At 43.6% G+C, this 12,673-nt stretch overlaps 1 protein-coding gene across 7 annotated transcripts in view; it reads right to left on the reverse strand.

Moving 5' to 3' along the window:
* Positions 1 to 12,673, reverse strand: part of elmod3 (ELMO/CED-12 domain containing 3) — a 39,929-nt gene that overhangs the window by 10,658 nt on the left and 16,598 nt on the right. For all 7 annotated transcript variants that reach the window (XM_048618620.1, XM_048618621.1, XM_048618618.1 and 4 more), the window contains 2 exons: positions 3,172 to 3,260; positions 2,620 to 2,743 (listed from right to left, as the gene is read on the reverse strand). In XM_048618620.1, the coding sequence (XP_048474577.1) occupies positions 2,620 to 2,743; positions 3,172 to 3,260 (213 nt within the window). The remainder of the gene's footprint in view (positions 1 to 2,619; positions 2,744 to 3,171; positions 3,261 to 12,673) is intronic.

Genomic DNA, 12,673 nt, shown 5'->3' on the forward strand with positions numbered 1-12,673 from the left:
TTGTTATCTCAGATTCTCCAGCATCTGCAGTTCCTACTACCCCTAACCAACTACCTTGTTGCTATGGGCATTCACAGCAAGGTCCCGAGGATCGTCAGCACTTTGCAGGGTCTTAGCATCATTGTGTATTCCCTTGAATCCTTCTTCCTTCCAAAATCCATCACTTGCACTTGACAAGATTAAACTCCATCTGCCAATGTTGGCTCAACTAACCAACCCATCTATACTATCCTGTAACCAAGGCTTTCTACTCACGATTCACCACATCACCACTTTAAAGTCGTCTGATCAAGCCTCTTACATTTGTATCTAGATCATTAATGTACACTAGAAACAGCAAAGCTTCCAGTATCAAACCTTACAATATGTAACTGAACAGAAGCTTCTAGTCACAGGAATTACCACCAACCAGCACCCTCTGCCACATTGAATTAAGCGAATATTGTACCCAATTTGTCAAACTACCTGAGCTCCGAAGGACTTGGACCTTCTTAACCTGACTCCCATGCGACACCTTGTCAAAAAACCTAACTGAAGTCCATGTAGGCTGCCCTCTTCTACATATTTCGTTGCATCAAAAATTAGAATCAATTTCTTATCCTATTTAGATTCTTATACCTACACCATCCTTCTCTACTGAGAGTAATGATGCACAGTATTCATTTAAAACCCCACCTGAGTCTTCTGGCTCCGCACACGTTGCCAGTTCAGTCCTTAACATGGCGTCCTTTTTAGCTTGTTACCACCTTGCCCCTAATATAAAACACATTTGGATGATCCTTTACTATATTTTCCAAAATTTTTGCAAGCTCCCTCTTTGCTTTCATTTCTTTGGAATCTGAAATTCTTAACCTATTTTGTAATATCAGTCATCTTGTCAATTCAACCTGAAAACACAGGAATATACGCTATCTCATTAAAATGTCCTATAACATATTCATACAGCACATAACTATGGAGCTCAAGCTATACTCTAAGTAAGGAAGACTTGCATTTAAAAAGCATGTTTCAAGATCACCAGACGTCACAATGCACCTTACAGTCACAGAGGCATAGAGTCATACAGCACAGAAACAGACCATTTGGTCCAACCAGTCCACGCTGAACGAAATTCCAAACTAAACTAGACCCACCTACCTGCTCCTGGCCCATATCCCTCCAAATCTTTCCTGTTCGTGTACTTATCCAAATGTCTTTTAAACATTGTAATTGTACCCGCTACCACCACTTCCTCTGGAAGTTCATTCCACACTCTGTATAAAAAAAGTTGCCTCTTACGTCTTATTTAGATCTCTCTCCTCTCACCTTAAAAATGTGCCCTCTAGTCTTGAACTCCCCCACTTGAGGGAAAAGACAACTACCTCTCATTATGTTATAAACTTCTATCAGGCTGCCTCTCAACCTCCTTCGCTCCAGTGAAAAAACTCCCAGCCTATCCAGCCGTTCTTATAACTCAAACATTCCATGCCTGGCAACATCTTGGTAAATCTCTTCTGACCCTCTCCAGCTCGATAATATCCTTCCTATAACGGGGCGACCAGAGATGGACAGAGTATTTCAGAAGAGGCCTCGCGGATGTCCTGTACAACCTCAACCTGATGTCCCAACTTCTGTACTCAAAGGGCTGAGCTATGAAGGTTAGTGTGCCAAACACCTTTTTAGCCATCCTGTCTATATGTGACGTCAACTTCAAAGAATTATGTACCAGCACCCCTAGGCCCCCCTGTGAAACAACACTACCCAAGACCCTACCATTAACTGTATAAGTCTGACCAGTGTTTGTTGTACCAAAACGCAATACCTCGCATTTATCTGGACTGAACTCCGTCGGCCATTTTTCAGCCCATTGACCCATTTGATCAAGATCCCTCTGTAATCTTAGAAACCCTTCTTGACTGTCTACAATGCATCAATTTTGGTGTCATCCGAAAGCTTACTAATCATGCCTTCTACACTCTCATCCAAATCATTTATACAAATGACAAACAAAAGAGGACGCAGAACCAATCTCCGTGGAAGACCGCTGGTCATGGGCCACCAGTCCAAAAAGCAACCTTCCACCATTACTCTCTGTCTACTACCGATAATTGAAGTACTTCTTGAAGTGTAGTACTTATAACAATATAACAAATGTGACAGCCAATTTGCTCATAGCAAACTGTCACAAAATGTAATCTGTTTTTGTGATGCTAACTGATGGATAAATGTTTGCCAGGACACCAGAGGTAACTCTCCTGCCCCTCAAAGTAATGCCATGGGATCTTTTACATCTACCCAAGCAGGCAAAAATGGCCTCAATTTCACATTTCATCCTGAAGACCACCCCGCCGTCATATAGCATTTCTGCAGTGTTGAGTTTGAGTGTCAGCATGAGTTTTTTGCCTAAGTTTTGAATTGGGCATTGTACACAGAACCTATGGCATAGACCTGACTGCAGTCTCCACTGAGCATTGACTAATCCTGACAAGTAACTTCCACGAGCCACACATGAGAAGGAGAACCATGCTGAATGTCAGACCCTGATCAAAGCGCAAAGCATGCTGTCTCATCTCTATACACAGTGTAATGGGGCAAGATACAGTCTTACTTCAGATTGAATAAATTGCTTAACACACTCACATTGGCCAATCGCAAAGACCAAGTCTCGCTCCTCCTGCAACTCCTTGTGCAACCGTGGCGGGCCAAAGAGAAAATGTGTGATGGCAGAAAATCCTGTCCTCCGCATGGTAGGCTGGATGTTCTTCTGTAAATGCAAATAAAATTGCTGGGCCCTATTACATCTGGAATTGTGTTCAGTAAGCTTGCAGATCCTGCAATATTTGGAATACCCTGCCCTTTATATCATACACTCTGCTGCCACGAAACATCTCTCACATCTGACCTTCTGCTTTCACACAGCTCAGGTCTCAAGCACCCTCTCAGAACACCTGGACTCCTTAACCATATCCTGCAAAATTTGTCAGATTTTTGAAGATTCTTCCAAAGAGAAGGAATAAAATCTCTGAGGCATCACTGTGAGAAGATATCATGGGAACTCAAACTTTTTGCCGAACCGTAGTTTTGAGGGAAAATCAGCAAGTGGCATTTCAAAAGAGTAATTTTCTGAAACAAACCATCAAAATTTAAGTTGAGTGTTCAGCTCTTGCTTTTCTTGTCTCACATTGCGCTTACCCTGTACTCACAGAGATCAGCTGTTTGAAAATGCTGAAGTGCTTCATTAAAAGAGATGAGTGGGGTACTTCCAGTTAAGTCACTTGGACCTGGAAGAGAACAATGCATTTCAATACAAAAACTACCATTCATCTTCAGATGATCTTTTACCCAAACAAAAGAAAATTTCAAACTCTCCACTCAGTTCAAGTTAACCAAAGTTTTCAAGAGAATGCACAGCAACTGTGATTGTACCATGTTCAGTTAACAGTGAAATACTTCATTGGAATGACAAAGTAACCTACTCCAGCAGCAGTGAACCATTGATTTCTTAAGTCAGTCTTTTGATGGTGAGGTTTGGTAAGTTCCTGCAATATGTAGCTAGGATATAGGGGCTTGTTGTCAGCTGTACTGGGACATTCTTCTGAAGGGATGTCATTTTAACTGTGGATTCCTGCTGAGCATACCAAGGTATGTTTCCAAGTGTGCTTGACATGTTGCTTTGGTATTTTACTTTGACGATCTTAGCAATTCAGGAGTCAGAATGCTGAATGTTACTGAAACACCCTGCAGCTATGTGGAGGAATCCTTACCTTCCATTTCTTTAAAGGAAATTCTGAGAAAAAGAAAAATCACTCAGCCAATCAGAGTAGAAAAAGGTGCACAGAGCTTTGCTCATTCAATTAATGCACTGAATTTTCCCTTTTGAATTTCCCATTTCATACTTCAGAGCAAGTGAACAAAAAACATAAGAAGTAGCGGAAGGGGTAGACCATACAACCCCTCAAGCCAGCTCCACACTCAATATGATCATGGCCAACCAGGGCCTCATTCTCCTTTCCATCTCAGGAGCAAATCCCTTGATTGTCTTAGAGACAAAAATATCTATCTACCTTGGTATGAAGTCAATAGAGGAGGAGGAGGAAATGAAAGACAAGGGGGACTGGATACCAGTGAGAAACAACACAAAAGGAAACCACGTTGGGCCCACACAGGCTCACAATGAAACGGAAAGAGGCAGCTGTGTGATGGACACACCAGCAACTTCTCAGACGACGAAGACGTGTGCAGGAATGGCCACCAACAAAAAAAGAGACACAGCACCATGGAGTAGAAGGAGAGGAACATCCCCAGCCTGGAAATGCTGGCCATCATGAGGGGACCAGTGAAACCCGAAATCCGACCGATAGGAAACAAGGGATACCCACCGCACAACAGCTCCGGCAGCTGGGAGCAGCAATGCTCCAAATCAGGAGCAGACAACGACAACCTCTATCGGACTCCAAACCGGATCTTCCTGGCAATGCCCCCAGGACAGTTACTTCAGCACTGAGAGCGTCCAACAGTTCACCCACAACACAGAAACACAGAAGACAAGAACAGGAGGAGGCCATTCAGCCCTTTGAACCTTCTCCACCATTCATCATGATCATGGCTGATCGTCCAACTCAATAGCCTAATCCTGCTTTCTCCCCATAACCTTTGATCCCATTCGCCCCAAATGCTAGATCTAGTCACCTCTTAAATACATTCAATGTTTTAGCATCAACTACTTTCTGTGGTAATGAATTCCACAGGCTCACCACTCTTTGAGGGAAGAAATGTCTCCTTGTTTCCATCCTAAATGGTCTACCCCGAATCCTCATACTGTGACCTCTGGTTCTGGACACACCCACCATCGGGAACATCCTCCCTGCATCTACCCTCTCCAGTCCTGTTAGAATTTTTTAGGTCTCTATGAGATTCCCCCCTCATTTGTCTGAACTCTGACAAAAACAATCTCAACCTAGTCAACGTCTCCTCATAATCAGACCCGCCGTACCCAGAATCAGCCTGGTAAGCCTTCGCTGTACTCCCTCGAGGAAGGGCATCCTTCATCAGAAAAGGAGACCAAAAATGCACACAGTATTGCAGGTGTGGTCTCACCAAGGCCCTGGACAACTGCAACAACACATTCCGGCTCCTGTACTCAAAACATCTGGCAATGGAGGCCAACATACCATTTGCCTTCTCTACTGCCTGCTGCACCTGCATGCTTACCTTCAGCAACTGGTGCACAAGGACACCCAGGTCCGGCTGCACACTCCCCTCTCCCAATTTACAGCTATTCAGGTAGTAATCTGCCTTCTCGTTTTTGCTTCCAAACTGAATAACCTCACATTTATCCAAATTATACTGCATCTGCCATTGATTTGCCCACTCACCCAACCTGTCTAGATCAGGCTGAAGGATCTCTGCATCCTCGTCACAGTTCACCCTCCCACCCAACTTGGTATCATCTGCAAACTTGGAGATGTTACATTTTGTTACCTCATCTAGATCATTAATATAGATTGTGAATTGCTGGTGTCCCATCACCAATCCCATGTGGCACCCCATTAGTTACTGCCTGCCAATTTGAAAAGGACCCATTAATTCCTCCTAATTGTTTCCTCTCTGCCAACCAGTTTCCCATCCATCTCAATACACTTCCCCCAACCCCATGCGCTTTAATCTTGTACATTAATCTCTTATGTCGGACTTTGTCAAATGCTTTCTGAAATGATTTCCCCTTCATAAATCCATGCTGACTCTGTCTAACCCTGCCACTGCTTTCTAAATGTTCTGCTATAAAATCCTTAACAGTAGATTCGAGAATTCTCCCCACCACCGATGTTAGGCTTACCGGTCTGTAATTCTCTGTTTCTCTCTACCTCCATTTTGGAATATAGGAGTGACATTAGCCACGATCCAATCTGCAGGGACTGTTCCAAAGTTTATAGAATCCTGGAAAATGACCACCAATGCACCCACTATTTCTAGAACTACTTCCTTAAGTACTCTGGGATGTAGATTTAGGGGAGGTGATGGCCTAGTGGTATTACCTCTGGACTGTTAATCCAGAGACCTAGATAATGTTCTGGGGACCCAGGTTCGAATCCCACCATGGCAGATGGTCGAATTTGATTCAATAAATATCTGGAATTAAGAATCTCATGATGACCATGAATCCATTGTCAATTGTCGGAAAAACCCATCTGGTTCACTAATGTCCTTTAGGGAAGGAAACTGCCATCCTTACCTGGTCTGGCCGACATGTGACTCCAACCCACAGCAATGTAATTTACTCTTAACCGCCCTCTGGGCATTTAGGGATGGGCAATAAATACTGGCCTAGCCAGTGATGCCCTCACCCCGTGAATGAATAAAGAGAAAAAAGATTCAGGCCCTGGGGATTTATCAGCCTTCAATCCCAACAATTTTCCCAGCACGATTTCTCTACTAAAACTGATCTCCCTCAGTTTTTCCCTCTCACTAAATCTTGCATCCTCCAACAATTCTGGTATCTGATTTGTGTCCTCTTCTGTGAAGACAGCACTAAAGTATGTATTCAGTTCCTCAGCCATTTCTTTGTCCCCTATTATTCATTCTCCTGTTCTGACTGTAGGCGACCTACTTTTGTCTTTACTAATCTCTTTCTCTTCACATACCTATAGAAACTCTTAGAGTCAGTCTTTATGCTCCCTGCAAGCTAACGTTCGTACTCTATTTTCCCCTTCTTAATCAATTCCTTGGTCCTTCTTTGCTGAATTTTAAACTGCTCCCAATCCTCAGATTGAGTCAAGTCCCAGTGAAGGGACTCCCCCAGTGACAAGACCACAGCTGAAGAGACATTGGATCTACAGTTAATTCTAGACTCTCAAAATGGGTTTTAAAATTGTCAACATAAACATGCGTCACGTTAAATTGCCTGTGCAATGTGTTTCTACGTCAGCTTATCTGGCCAATGCCAAAGTGGACTTCCAGTTTCTGCAAAAGTGCGGGATATTGTACCTCAGCAGCTAGAGGAAATGGTGAAGCTTGTGAACCCACAGGTCTTCAATTTGGTCGTAAGGAAATGATTGCTGTTCTTTCCGTCTGGCTATTCTGCTGCGAGGAGACAACTTCGCCATCTGTGAGGTTAAGGAAATGGTGGATGGGTGCCTCCTCGTAGCATGTGTTATGTACAAAAATGTTCCCCTGAGACTATTTCATATGTATGGACCAATGGTAAAGAGTGAGCAGCTGACTGCCTTGCAACAGTTCCCACTGCTGCTGGCGATGTCGAGGCCTGTCAGTCTGGCTGGAGACTTCAACTGCATCAATGTGAACAGACGATCTGGAGGGGCTAACAGCAAACCGAATGTCATGCCGCATTCCTGAAGGAAACGGTTAAAGACATCAAACTGCACAACATCTTCAGCGACCCTGCAAGTGGAGCACAGCAAAGATACACCTGGATGTGGCCAGACGGGTTTAACTGCTCTCGGATAGATTTCCTGTTTGCATCCTGTTCTCGGTTAGATCCACCGATGTCAAGGCAATGTTTTTCGCTGACCACAGCCTCCGACTGGCTGACTGTCACCTGCAGGACGACCAGCAGGCCGGCAACGGAATGTAAAAGCTGAACATGAAACTGTTGACCCCAGAAAACACTGAGGAGCTCAAAAGAGATTACACACATTGGAGAACCGTGAAGCCCCTCTTGGTTTCCCACCAGTCCGCTGGAGAGTCAGTCAAGGGGAACATCAAGAGATTCTATATCTTTAAAGGTGTCCAGAAGGTAAGAAACCGAGACAAGGAAAACTGCCCAAACTCCAGAAAAGCATGCAGTACCTATTCCTGCTGCAGATGATGTAGGTCAATAGCATGGAGGAGCTCCTGGAGGTGAAGAGCCAGCAACCCACATTCTATGCCTCAGAGGCCTCCAAGATAATCTTCCAGTCCAGGGTCTGCAGCATGGAGCAGGATGAACTGTGCTAATGTTTCTTCTACCAGAAGGTGCACAAGAACAGCTTAGTGCTCAGCAGTCTGAAGGGAGAAGATGGCTCAGTAACATCATCTCAGTCTGACATCCTGAGAATCAGCAAATCTTCTTATGCCAGAATGTATGACACGAAGCCAGACACAGCACGGCCCCCTCGTTGTTCTTGTCTTCCTTCACGGAGGTCTTAGATGTTAGCACATGGGAGCAACTGGACCAGCTGTTATCTCTGAATGAGCTGAGCAAGGCCCTTGAGTCCTTACAAAAGAATAAAACTCCCAGAAGCGACAGCTTATCAGCCAAGTTGTATTCAGCTCTGTGGGACTTGATTGGCCAGGACCTGCTAAAGGTGTATGACAGTATGCTTCTAGCAGGTAACATGTGCGAATCCATGAGCAAAGGTATCATCACCCTCACCAATGTGTGGAAGGAGGAGAGGGAGGAAATTAGAAGTTGCTGACCAATTGCACTGCTGAATGCAGGTTACAAAATTCTGTCTAAGGTCATCACCAACTGGGTCAGGTCCGCTCTGGGCTTGGTAATTCATCCTAACCAAATCTGTGTTGTACCAGTCAGGAAGATACCTGACAGCCTTGAGTTCCTCAGGATTACAATCATGTACATGCAGGACAGGGGGATGAATGCCTGCCTGGACAAGGAGAAGTCCTTTGATACGATATCGCACACCTACATGTGGGACGTGCTGTCCAGAGTGGGCTTTGGGGAGGGAATCCACAATTGGATCCAACTGCTCTCCACCAACATCACTGGTGCAGTCTCAATCAATGAGTGGCAATCAGAAAGCTTCCTGGTCGGATCTGAAGTTAGGCAGGGCTTTCCACTCTTTCCTGCTTTGTTTATGTGTTGTACAGAGCATTTTGCTGAGTCCATCAAGAAGCTCACAAGCCATAAAGGGGTGATTTTTCTCAGCAACAGAGACCTGCAGGTGAAAGTTTCCCTGTACATGGAAGACTTCGCTGTTTTCTGCTCAAATCCACCGTCAGTACGCAGACTCATGAGCATCTGTGACCAGTTGGAACTGGAGTCGGGAGCCAAGGTAAATCGAGGCAAAGATTGAGGCCATGTTCTTTGGGAACTGGGCTGACCAATCCGTTATCTCCTTGACCGTCAGGACAGATGACCTGCTGGTGCTGGGAATATGCTTCGTAGGGTCTGGAGTGTGCGCAAAACCATGGAAGGAGTGTATCGCCAAGCTAAGACAGAAACTTGGTTTTTGGGAACATCGCTCTCTCTCCATTGCAGGTAAAAACCTGGCCTTGGCGCCACAGAACGCTCCAAGCAGTTGGACTGTTCCATAACACCTGTCTTTCATACAGAAAATTGCCAAGAAAAACACCTTTGACCACAAAGTGATCAGCACGTAGTAGCCTTGAGGCCCTGCAGGGAAAGAAGAGGGCTGATCCTGTCAGGTTATTTTCAGAGCAGACTGTCAAAGTCATGTGGCAGAATGCCTCATCACCAGAACTTTCCAACGAGCACCAAGATATTGCTTGGTTGGTGGTGAGAAGGGCACTACCTGTGAGATCATTCATGTTTGCCCGGAGTCTCTGCAACTACACACTGCCCACCAAGTGGGATGTGGGGATAAGGGACTGTCACACATCTCTTTCTGGAATGTGCCTTTTCAAAGGAAGTCTGAAGAGAGATGCTGTGGTTTATTTCGAGGCTCATCCCGAGCAGCTCTGTGACACAGGACTCTGTGCTCTTTGGGCTGTTCCCCACAAAGGACACCAAGACAACACTGACTACACCTGGAGGACCATCACATCAGTGAAAGATGCTCTCTGGTCTGCCTGATACTGGATGGTCTTCCAGAGCAAGGAGTTGACCTCAACTCAGTGTTGCAGACTGGCATATTCCAAGGTCCAGGACGACATGCTGAGGAATGCGCTTGGAAGGCAGCTGCTGCCAAGGCTCAGTGGGGAAGACCACCATCAAAGATCTTTCTGCTGAAATTAAATGGTGGTCTATTCAGTTATCAGATCCTTCCAGTGCTTTCCATGTGTGAAAAAGTAGTCTTGTATAAATAAGATATGCTTTGGGTTCATTTGTTCTCCAGTTGTAAAGACTGTACAGAATCAAATTGCTCTCATGACAATGTATGTATTTGAAGATTTTTTATGAATAAAGTATACTTTTGAAATGAAAAAATATTTAACGATGAAGTGCAACCCTCTGGGAGAGAGAATTTCAAAGATTTCCTGCCTTTCACTTTACATGTTTTGTCGTTTCAACTCAGTCCTAAATGATTAATCTCTTACTCGAATAGTGTTCTAGATTCCAAGCCAAGGAAACAACCTAACAATGAATGTCCGGTCAGGTTCCTTCAGAGAGTTGTACATTGCAAGTGATCACCTTTCATTCGTCTAAACTTCAGTGAATATAGGTCAAATTTATTCAGATTCTCATTACATGTCAACACTTTCATCACAAGAGCAACCTGACGAACCTTCAGTGTGCTATCTCCTCTCAAAGTATATCCATCCTGCATGATGGAAACCAAAATATTATTTGATTTATTCCTGCCACATGTCCGAGACACAGTGAAAAGTATTGTCTTCCGTGCTTTACAGGCAGATCATACAATACAAATTCATCAGCGTAACAGAAGTGTGCAGGATACCATGTTACAGCTGCCGAGAAGGTGCAGAGAGAGATGAGCATTGACATTAAAGAGGTCCATTCAAAACTCTGATAAGAGCGGGAAAGAAGGTGTTCTTGACTCTGTTCATACATATGTACAAACGTTTGTACCTTCTGCACAACAAAAGAAGATGAAAGACAGTATAACTGAGAGAGGTCTTTGATTATGTTGGTTGCTTTCCCGATGCAGCAGCAAGTATAGCTGAAGTCAATGGATGGGACACTGGCTTGTGTTCACAACTCTCACAGTACTCCAGCTTCGGTCTCATTAAACTGCTCATATCAAGACTTCCTCCAACTTGGCGGGTGAGGATAATTGTATTCCCCAAGTTCAAAGCTGATTAGAATTTGTAGGCAAACAGGGCATGTGGAATGTCCAATGATCTATTATTAGTTCAAGTCATAGTTTGTTCTTTTTACTGTCTCTTAATTTTGTTGACATTGGATCTCAAAAATCTGCTTCCATCTGATTTGTCCAGGGCAATGGACTCCTTAGTCTTATCCTCAAGCCCCATTCGATTGCTGTATCTACATGCTAACTTTATGCTCCTTGTACAATTACACCCAAGTCCCTCTGAACAGCAACATTTCCAAATTCATGCTTTTGAAAGAAAATGTTCTACTTTTCTGATTTTCTGCCAAGTAACCTCAAACTTCCCACATTATACTTCATTTGCCACTCATTAACCTGTATACATCTCAATCACAAAATCTGTAAATTATTCTTCATGTCATACGAATAACGTATCACAGCATCTGAGCTAATCCTTTGCAGAGCAAAGCCAGAATAATAAAAGTGCACTATCCATGAGACAAGATATGTACAATGCCACTCAGCGGTGCAATGGAGCTTTGAGTCCCATCCCATTGAGGGTCTGATCAGAGCCCCAATGTTTCCATTTAAGGAGGAAAATTCAACAGGGAGTTTCTGAAGAAGGGTCTAGGCCGAAACGTCAGCCTTCCTGCTCCTCTGATGCTGCTTGGCCTGCTGTGTTCATCCAGCTCTACACCTTGTTATCTCGTTCACTCATGCATTTTGTTTGTGTGCTGTTAATATTGTCATCAGTGGCCTGTCGTGCCTAACCTCTCCAGCACAATTGTTGTATATGCAAGAGTCCTTGAGGATCAAGAAGCATGTGCAACTGACAAACAAATATACATTCTGCAATGTTATTGTTCGAAAATATTCTTCTTGGAGTGATCAGAAGTAGGATGCATGGCAACCTTCAGAAGACAACAGTGAATCATAATTTCTCAGATAAGACAAGCAGAGGTTGTTTCCCAAGCTTAAAGAACCTATGGGGGCACAGTCTCAGGACTGAAGATTGATCATTTAGAGATGAGAAGAAGAAACCTTGTCACTCAAAAGGTATGAAGCTGGAATATCTGTAACCTGTGATATTTTGTGTACAAACATGTCTTGTCTATCTGTACAGCCAATGAATAAGTTGGTATCACTTGCTTGTATTTCTAGCCTGAATGTTTTCTGCAAATTCTCAGCATTCCTGAGCTGGCCATTTGTTTTCTTTCATTTTGTGGACCACATGCATAATGTGAGCTTTCTCAAGAAAAATGTGCAAAACAGAAAATAGTCACTCCAGTGGTATTAAAAAAATCATTTGGTTCAGCAAGAACAAACTGCACATTCAAAGAGTCAAGTTTCACTAAACAAAACGTTGATCAGTTCTTTTAAGTGGAGTAAGGCCATTACGATACATCAATGACTTGGTCGAATTTCTTTCACCCATCTTTTCCCGCTTTTGAAATGTTCCCAAACCTTCTGGCCTACCAATATTTGTCTGTAATTTTATTCAATTGTTATCCTCCTTAGTCAGTTTCAGACAGTGCATCCTTCTCATAAAGTCTCTCTCTCAATGAAATATAACTTACTTGGGAGTTATGAAATATCGCCTGAAATACGTGCCACTATTTTTGAGTTGTCTTAGCTTTTAACCAATTTTCCCAATAACTTCAGCCAATTCCGTCTTCATAAGCTTAAATAAAGGCAAATTCAAGGATAAGATTCAAGTTTCCTAAGTCAATTTCTCACAGAATGAAATTGTAACAATTTGTGAT

Source organism: Rhincodon typus, chromosome 40 (assembly GCF_021869965.1).
Source record: "Rhincodon typus isolate 14 chromosome 40, sRhiTyp1.1, whole genome shotgun sequence".
Taxonomy (NCBI): Eukaryota; Metazoa; Chordata; class Chondrichthyes; order Orectolobiformes; family Rhincodontidae; genus Rhincodon; species Rhincodon typus.